Source organism: Sinohyriopsis cumingii, chromosome 16 (genome assembly GCF_028554795.1).
Source record: "Sinohyriopsis cumingii isolate HCF-2022 chromosome 16, ASM2855479v2, whole genome shotgun sequence".
Lineage (NCBI taxonomy): Eukaryota > Metazoa > Mollusca > Bivalvia > Unionida > Unionidae > Sinohyriopsis > Sinohyriopsis cumingii.
Window position 1 is genome coordinate 45,923,348 of NC_142976.1, and position 10,503 is coordinate 45,933,850.

The 10,503-nt window shown below is 34.4% G+C and overlaps 1 protein-coding gene across 1 annotated transcript in view; it reads right to left on the minus strand.

Moving 5' to 3' along the window:
- LOC149780347 (uncharacterized) overlaps positions 1–10,090 on the minus strand; it is a 218,306-nt gene extending 208,216 nt beyond the window's left edge. The window contains exons 1-2 of the mRNA XM_089936197.1: positions 9,756–10,090; positions 1,483–1,635 (exon numbers count right to left, since the gene is read on the minus strand). Coding sequence (XP_089792323.1) covers positions 1,483–1,552 — 70 coding nt within the window. The 5' untranslated portion in view covers positions 1,553–1,635; positions 9,756–10,090. The remainder of the gene's footprint in view (positions 1–1,482; positions 1,636–9,755) is intronic.
- Positions 10,091–10,503: the final 413 nt, after the last annotated feature.

A 10,503-nucleotide genomic window follows, 5' to 3' on the forward strand; every position in this document is an offset into this window, starting at 1 on the left:
AACACTACCGTTGACTTGATAGTCCATGTACAAATGGAGCTCTATAGTTGACTTGATAGCCCTTGTGCAAATAGAATTCTTCAGCTGACTAGATAGTCCATGTACAAATGAAACACTTCCGTTGACTTGATAGTCCATGTACAAATGGAACTCTACAGTTGACTTGATAGTCTATGTACAAGCGGAAATCAACGTTTGACTAGAAAGTCCATCTCATACATGGAATTATACCGTTGGTTTGATAGTCCATTTACAAATGGAACTATACAGTTGACTTGATAATCCATGTACAAATGGAAATCTACAGTTGACTTGATAGTCCATGTACAAATGGAAATCTACAGTTGACTTGATAGTCCATGTACAAATGGACCACTTCCGTTGACTTGATAGTCCATGTACAAATGGAAATCTACAGTTGACTTGATAGTCCATGCAAAAATGGAGCTGTACAGTTGACTTGATAGTCCATGTACAAATGGAACTCTACAGTTGACTTGATAGTCCATGTACAAGCGGAAATCAACCTTTGACTAGATAGTCCATCTGATACATGGAATTATACCGTTGGTTTGATAGTCCATGTACAAATGGAACTCTACCATCGACTTGATACTCCCTGTGGAAACTGCTATGATTTTCCCATCCTCAAAAATATCGCCATTGAAAATTGTTTCAATCCTCCATAAACAATAGAAAATACTAAAATATGGTAATTTTACTATAAGTAGATAGAAATAACAGAAAATACCAACATATGGTAAGTTTACGATAATTAGATAGAAATAATAGAAAATACCAACATATGGTAATATTACTATACTTAGAAATAATATAAAGTACCAATACATGGTAATTTTACTATAAGTAGATAGAAATAATAGAAAATACCATAATATGGTAATTTTACTATAAAATAAATAGAAATAATAGAAAAACACCAAAATATGGTAATTGTACTATAAGTAGATAGAAATGATAGAAAACATTAGAAATGATAGAAAATGCTAATACATGGTAATTTTACTATAAGTAGATCGAAATAATAGAAAATAACATATGGCAATTTTACGATAAGTAGATAGAAATAATAGAAAGTGCCAACATATGGCAATGTTACTAAAAGTAGATAGAAATGATAGAAATGCTAAAAATGTTTATTTTGCTAAAAGTAGATAGAAATAATAGAAAATACCAAAATATGGTAATTTTACTATAGGTAGATAAATATAGTAGAAAACACCAAAATATGGTAATTTTAATATAAGTAGATAGAAAAGGTCAAATAACACTAATGATAAAAGTCCCACATATCTGAAATAAAATATAAATTCGTTTAGCAGATTGTTTATGAAGTTTTCATTACACTACTTGGACCCATTTATCTTTCACATGCTTTCTTTTAGTTCCAGGGTTTCAGCTTGGAATGATTACATTAGCGAAAGCAATTTGCTTGTTATATATTACTTTTATATCACTTACCGCTTTTTAGTTCCAGCGTTCCAGCTTGGACAAGTTTGCAAGCAACGTCGTTTGCTGCTGCTGTTGCCATGGTTTCGTTCCACCCAAGTGCAGTTTAAGGAATATCGAGTGAATGAAATGTCAGCCTAGCATATTAGTGGCGTGAGGACTGGGCTGCAAAAGATACAGAACACACTTCTAGCTATAATCCATGTAATGTACATAGTTAGTCCGATAAATCAACCCCACAAATATGTGTTGATACTGATGGACAATGTTGTAGGTCTGATGTCACCTATTCGTTAAAATGTGAAATTTTGCTGCATGCAAATCATTCCGTAACAAACCCGTACAGTTCAGACACATACCGATAATTGGTAAGAGCCATATCAAGAGCGAAATTCAAAATGACCACATGACAGATGGTTGTGCTATTCCAGGTGGATTTACAAGTCACCAAATTTGATTTTCTCAGGAAATATAATCTACATGTCACCAAAAAAAAAAAAAAAAATCCACTTCAACCGACGGTAGCTGCACAGCCACGAGAAATACCGGTAAATGTATAACATGTACACCGATGTGTCCAGACAAATTTGAATGCAGATAATTGCAGCTTTTAATAAATAGGTGATATCAGCCCCTCACCCGAAAATCAATATCATCTCGGGTTAAGGTTTGATTTATCGGCCTAGTACATATATACTATTCATTAAAAAAGTTATTGCAGAGATATCAGCTAGTTTGTAAAGAGGGGAAAAAGTCTTGAATGTCGCAATCAAATGTGTTCCATTAAGCTCTTAAAGGTTTGTATTGACAGTGTGCAGCTTGCAAATAGGCACACCTTGTACAATTGCTTTGCACTGAAACAGCGAACGTTATTCTGGATGCAATAAAATAATTAACCTCCTTATAATTGTTCCATCGCAATACCAGCTACTGAGAAGAAAATAAAATATTGAGAAATTTAGAAGTGCATAAGCATGTTAAAAGCCGGTTTCACACATAGCTTTAGGTCACGTGCCTGAAGCCAAGGTCTATAATGGTATATCCTGCGTTCGTCGTCGGTTGTACGTTGTCCCTTATCATTTATAATCTTTTATGAATAGATTTTTTATCAAGTTCGGTTTTGAATCTTATACTATTGATGTCTCGTACGAGTTCGATCATGAACGACATGTGCGCATATTGTCGATGCGTTATTGCATGTGATCGGTTGAGCACGTAAACACTTTCAAGATGATTTTGTCGCGGGGGGGGGGGGCTAAAAGAAACAACTTTTTGGGCATAGACACTCTTTCCTTAGTATCAGCGCAGCTACAAAATAATTCTCTATGTAATCAGTTTGCTTTGTCGTAAATAATTGCAGTGTCAGGATCATTTGCCTTTGACCTTCGGTCTTTTAGAACGAAGACCCAATAGGAAGCTATCCTTCCTCAAGTGTAATGCAACAATGGAACCCAATGTAATGTTGGCCCGAAAATTAGAAAGCATGTGCCTCTATTGATGTCTAGAACATTTATGCAGGATATATAGCATATGGAGATGAAAAACAACATATTACAATGTGAATTATAGTGACCTCGATCTTTGACCTCCTGGCTCGAGATTTACTAGGGATATGCCTCTGCCCAAGTGCAGACTATATACGAAGCTTGAGAACATTTTAATAGTAAGAAACGTAATTTATCGAGAAAAAAAACTAAATAAATACAACGTGAGCTTCAGTGATATTCACTTTTCTGTCTCAGAAACAATATGGAACTGCTTCTGACCAACTTTAGTCTACTCATGACGTTTAATGTAAAATGAGAAATATTAGACTTATCCAGAAAGGAATATCACATTGTCAGCTCCAGTGACCTAGTTCTTTAAACCTAACAGCCACTCCTATAGGTATCTGCCTTTAACAATAGGCACATATGACATTTGAAACCCCACAGGAAGCAAGGGTTGTGTTGTGTAAACCACTTTGTGTTTGGAATAATAAACAGAGAGACGAATATTAATGTTGCCACACAAGCACACACACATGTAGCACAGTTTAAATACTAAATGAAAACTTGGTTGAATATGCTTGGGCACAAAATGATATTTATATGCCTGTATTAATTTTTCCAAGGTATGATACCATCGAATCGGGTATTCTTGGACTGGTGAAATATAAATAAGAAAATATACTTGTCAAAAATAATTTAATTACATTACCTTAGTGTAGATCTTCCTAGTTCGTTTTGGAGCAAGCATCAGTAACCCTTCTCTACTCACATAGACTGTCTTGAGAGGTAACTCAAGAGTGAAATTTATGATTTAGTAATTGGTCCCAGATTATTAATCTTAACACCGTGGTAAATTGGAAAATTAATTTTGACTACTGTATTTAATAATTTGCAATTTTTTTCACGGCCCCAGATTAAAACTATTAACACAGTGGTTAATGGGAAAAGCAATTTATGACCACTGCATTTAATAATGTGCAATTTTTCACGGCCTCAGATTACAACCCTTAACACTGTGGTAAATGGGAAAAGTAATTTATTAGTTCTGTATTGCAAAAGTTGTAATTCTTTTACTGCCCCAGATTAGTACAATAAACACTGTGGTAAATAGGAAAAGTAAATTATTAGCTCTGTATTGAGAAATTTGCAATGTTTTTATAGCCCCAGATTAGTACAATTAAAACTGTGGTAAATGGGAAAAGTAATTTATTTAGCTCTATATTGAAAAAGTTGAAGTGTTTAAACTGCCCCAGATTACTACCAATAACACACTGGTAAATGGAAAAAAAGTAATTTATTAGCTTTGTATTGAAAGAGTTGGAACGTTCTTGCTGTCCCAGATTACTACACTTAGCACCATGGTAAATGGGAAAAGTAATTTATTAGCTCTGTATTGTGAAAGTTGGAATGTTTTTCCTACCCCAGATTGGTACAATTATCACTGTGGTAAATGGAAAAAGTAATTTATTAGCTCCGTATTGAGAATGTTGCTTTGTTTTCAATGCCCAAGATTAGTACACTTAACACAGTGGTAAATGGGAAAAGTAATTTATTAGCTTTGTATTGAATGACTTGCAATGTTTTTGCTGCTACAGATTAGTACACTTAACATAGCGGCAATTGAAAAAGTCATGTTCCAATTTAAATGCCCATTTAACAAATGTATTGACGGAAAACTGTCTGTTAATATGGACATGACTGTGCTGTTTGATGTCTACATGTATTAGGATCTACCGAACTTGCGTTTTACGCCAAGATTGACATCTTACAGTCAGCTGAATTACAGGGACAGAACTGGCCCTGAGCCAGATCTTTAAAAAGCCGTACTAGACGAATTCAATCTTAAAAATGTGTTTTCGTCATATGCGATGCACCTCAGCTATCTAGAAGTATTCTCACTATTGACATAGTGTATCTGAGCTATCGAAATCTATTCTTATTCTCGACACACGAAGCACCGTTTTGCACCATAAAAATGTGAAATCATTTAAAATATACGATATGTGTAACTATTCACATCCATTCCACTGATAATCAAACATTTCATAAGGTACAATATATTTCGCCAGTCATAATTGACAACTAGTTTCTCAATATACAAATATAAAATATAGGAATTTTCAGTTCTCGATACTTACACAGTTGAAGTGGAAGGTGGAAGTAATGTCGACACTTACAATGCGTATTTCAAACACGCCAATTTATATCAACATTTGAACGAACTATATGAATACCGATAATTATAAACTTGAGCTATGCAGTGGTTGACTGGATAAGAAATGGGAATCTGGGAGCTTGTTATATTGATATATGGATCTATATAATTCAAGGTAGAAAAGATCTTTTCAATCCGCTTTGTGCTCTAGGACGCCTCATAATTTGGTCTTAATATATCCACCATCTAAGGTATTACATACCAAAAGATAAGGAAGCATATCCATGTGAAATAAAGTAAAACTGTATTATGTTCTTCCCAAATCAGTCTTACACGTGCAAAACCATTCTACTAAAAATCACAGTGTAAAACAATGAACTCAGGTTGAAAGGCGCGCTATTGTACAAGGTAATACAATGATCGTCCCTTAGAAGAGCACGTTACTGTACAATGTAAAACAATGAAATTAGCTTAGAAGAGCACGTTCTACCAAAAAGTGGAAGGTATTTAATATGCCACTTTGATGAATAACTGATAATGTGATAGCTAATGAAATTCATTGCTTTAAATGCTTCTTTATATTTCTTTACTGATGAATGAAAGAAATTGTTTTTGATAGCCCATACTCTGCCTAGAGGCCGTTGAAAACATAACGAATTTGAAAACGATAATTATATGTCAATTTTTTCGCTGTATAAATAAAAAATACTGTTTGAATTATTGAATTATCAGTGCCTTCATCGTAATATCTATCTATCTATCTATCTATCTATCTATCTATCTATATATATATATATATATATATATATATATATATATATATATATATATATATATATATATATATATATAGTATTAAGCTGTATCAATGATATACCGCGAGATATATCAATTTTTCATTAAAAGGAAACGAGGCTTTCCGAGTTTACTTTTAATGACAAATTTACACAACGAGTGGTATATCATTGATATAGCGTACATACCATAAATATATTTTATTTATATCACATGCAAGTACATATATTTGCATTTGAACAGAGTTAGTTTTACGAGAGGCAAATGTGTACTGACTGGGTGAATGAACTCACATCCCTACCGATTGTGTCCGCTACAAAATGATGTAGTTCTGTCTTTTTGTGCCTATTCACAATCACCTTTTCATATTGATAAGTTGATTGTTTTCATTTCTGAGTTTCTAATTTTATTCGCATTGATTAAATCAATATAAGTTACACTTGTGATTTATACATGAAAGATGGTTTTAATGAAGAAATTAGAGCACTAGGCCTACATACACATTGATTTTTGAATACTGAATGCTAATCAATGCACTGATGCAAGGAAATTAGCGTGGAATATAATCTAAGCAAAACGACGAACCAACCAGAGGTAATTAAAATACTGTATTATATTTAAAGTTGCTCTAAGTCATTGTCCTGCTTTAATACTACTACAGGCCATAACTCTCTCTCTCTCTCTCTCTCTTTGACTTAACATTTACGATCAATCTTCATAGATCCAGAAACGTTATGGTATTACATAAGCGAAAATCCTCTATTCTCGTCTTTTCATTGATTTTTGCCCTTATCTTGATACGATGGTCAACGGGGGTGGGGGATGGGGGTGGGGTGGGGCCTTTGGATATTTTCATATTTAATTAATAATAACCGATTTTAGAACCTTATAATAGGTTTAAGAAACAACAACATCATCAACAAAGCCTTAAATACATTACATACGTGTACTCAGTAACCAAGACATTTACCTTACTGTGTCGACCGGCAATTGAATTTTTGTATCATTGATTATACAAACACTTTAGTTAGCTCCCACGGGAAGTGTAAACATACCGTTATGAAGAACGATACAGTAGGTTACTTGGTGCAATTTCAGTTTCAAGGTTTTTATTCAGCCCAATTTCTTTTTCTCTCTCACTCCAGATTTCTCCATATTTTGACCCTTGTGCATGAGAGGGGAGGGGAAAACGGAAAAATAAGAGATTGAGATTAAATTGTGTAACATGCTAAATTCATTTAGAAAACGGAAATTATTATTACTTTTATCTTTATTTTCATACGTCGCTAATGATTAATGAGTAGAAATTCATCATCGATCTATAGGAATAGACCCAACAGCACTCACTTCCAAGACTGTTTATGTATGCGTATTATTGCGCCATGGGCGGATCACAATTTGATATACCAATAGTATTGGTATATCAAATTACTTTATACCAGCACTTTAAAAAGCCATGGTATTTTTAATGTATGTGATATATATATATATATATATATATATATATATATATATATATATATATATATATATTACTCCACTGTCTCAAAAAATAGTATTTATTTATTTATATTAATTTGGCCTATACACTATTTAACTTAATACTTTCTCATATCCTTTGGATTTGTTTTGTGGTAGCTAAACACAAAAACATCACAAAAAATGAATTTAAAGCCCTTTGATTCACCTCGTTCAATAAAAGAACGCGATTCTCATTTGCAAACATCTACGATTCTCATTCGCAAACATCGCAATTGTTTTCAGACAATTGCACAGGTAAATCAATGTTGGCAGTGGTGGTTTGAAGATTTGCGTGTCCCTGTACCGGATTGGCTACCGACGTATGCCCTTGGGAATGGCAAATTGTCCCAAATTGCACAAAAAGATAAAACATTGATGCGTTAAAAGTAGGAAACTGACAAAGAGAAAACGTCCAAAGTTTAGACTTCGTGAGCGGTCTCACTAGAACAATCTCCTTATACATTAATACAATCTCGTTGATTTCTAGAGAAACTAGTGCCCTTACATTACGTATAAACACTCATTTAAGATTATGTCTCAGCCGCTCCTTTTAAAACGAAAATGCACTAAATTTATACTTCAAAGATAATAATTACTGCCAATTAGGGTAACTCTAAGTATTATTTGATTGGATTTTGATGTACGGAATCCGAATTGGGCGAATGAAAAATAGAAGTAAAAAACGACGATAGATTTTCTCAATTAGGATTAATTTTCCAGAAATTCATGGCTTATATTATTCTTTCAGACTGTGACATCAATTCTGAAAACTTCGAGTTTTAAAAACTTCAGTTAGCAATAAAGTCTAAACGTCTCAGTACAAATTCAATATAACACGACCCTGGAATTAACTGGATTTTACACAACCTCTTTTAGTGAAATGTACATACCTCAAATATATAAATCATAAAGTATTCACTTACCTTCCCGTTTAGTTGTAAACAATCACCATACATATTTTAAACAGGAAAATCAACAAGGATATAGAAAATGCAAACAAACATTCACTTCATTCACTCAATCACCGCTCCGGTGGCCTAGTGGTTAGAGCGGTCCGTCTCGGATGCGGGAGGTCGTAAGTTCGATCCCCGGCCGAGTCATACCAAAGACTTACAAAAATGGTACTAACAGCTGCCTCGCATGACGTTCAGCATTAAGAGGTTAGTGTTAGGACTGGTCAGGATAATGTGACTGGGTGGGATATCGTGCTACATGTCTGCGGCATGATTCCCCAGTGCTAGACATCACTATAAACTACCACACTGCAGACATCGTAGCGATATGACTGAAAAGTTGTTAAAGCTACGTTAAAAATCCAAATCACAAACACACACACACACATTCACTCAGTCATAGTTTATAACCCGATTGTCACCCTAACATTGTCATCATGTCTGCGTTACAGACCAAAAGGAAGCTGTCGACGCAAACAACCAGACAAACTACTTGTCCTTTTCTGGTTTCTAAAAAGGTCCAATTATGCCGACCGTGTTCGTAAATCAACTCCTGTATGTTAGAAACGTGAATAAGATGACAGTGTTAGACACGCTCTGGTGAAGATCAGGTTAGAAAGTATAACTTGATGAATGAAATGACTAAGTTTGTGCATATTTGATATTATTGATTTATTTCATTTTTAATCTCGGTTAAAAGGGTACAAGCAAACGAGAGGGTAAGCGAATATAATAGTAGGAACAGAGTCTGGCGTTGTGTGGGATGACAAGCGAATACCGTTTTAGTATAAATAGAGCTTGGTGTGATAAACCTGTTACTTAATATCACATTGTAAATTAATGTCAAAACGTGTTCTTTAAAGTGCAATATAATAAGGAAAGGTAGAATAGTTGGTGAAAAGTTTTCAGTTTTTTTTCTGGGCTCATTTAAGAAGGTGAATACTATTGAAAAATCAGTGCCAGGGTTAAATTCAACTAATTTTGCAAAGGAACATATAATGACACTTAAATAGATGGCTTTTCATAACGTAATCAGTTTTATTTGTTGTCTCCCTTACAAATTCCACATCATTTAAATGGCTATGTATTTTCTGTTCAGTGTGCAAAATATTGAAACAATATTCAATCCATTAAACTGAAATACTCTACAAAAGTATATTGAATTAGTTACCATTAAGTAATATCTTAAAAAAGTTACTTAGGCACTTACTACGGCAAATACTTCAAAATAAAATCCCTGGCGAGCTAACAAATGTTATAGACCCAGTCTACAGCCCGGGTCACATTCAGTACATTGGCTCGACAATAGCTGTGGCTTGGTGACCGATTGATCAATAGCGATCACCTGTACAGATCTTTCATACTTCTCACCTCTTTCCGCGTGGGTTCAGGATGACCAAAGTTTGTATGTGGAAAAGATTACCAGTGCTTCCCGTGGGTTGGTAATTCTTTCGTAGTCTTCCTGGTTTCATCGTCTCCAAATATATTAGCCGCCATGTACAACCTATCATGAACCGAAATGGCGTTCATCCCCACAAAGCAAAACACAAAACAAAACTGATATGAATTTCCGCAATTGTGAACGCAGGTAACATAAATGTGCATTCTATTTGTGACACGCCAAACACACTTAAGTAATGATATAAAGTAGATTCACACTTAACACATTTTTTTAAAACTTAAATCCCTTAAAAATGCAATATCCGAAATCATGTGACGTATTCAAGTAGTCTGATTTACCTGCCTTAAGTACCACTGGTGTAAAGAAACAAAAACAAACGCACCAATCACTCCAGAGAACGTTTTACCCACATATTAACGTGTTAGATCGTGAACAGTTTACCTTACCTGGATGACTGTGGTTCTTACACACAGTTACTACCCCTAATTTTGAGAGCACTGAAATGACTTCATTTGCAATAAGTATACCATCTTCATGGAGTTTTTTCAAATAAATGAAGCTTAATTAAAATCATAATTGTTGTTGTTGTTGTGGGGTTTAACGCCATTTTTCAGCACACGATAGGCTATACATGGCGGCCAGTATTAATGGTGGAGGAAGAACCCGCGAAAACACCGGAAAGAACCACCGACCCACGAGAAGTTACTGGCAAGCTTT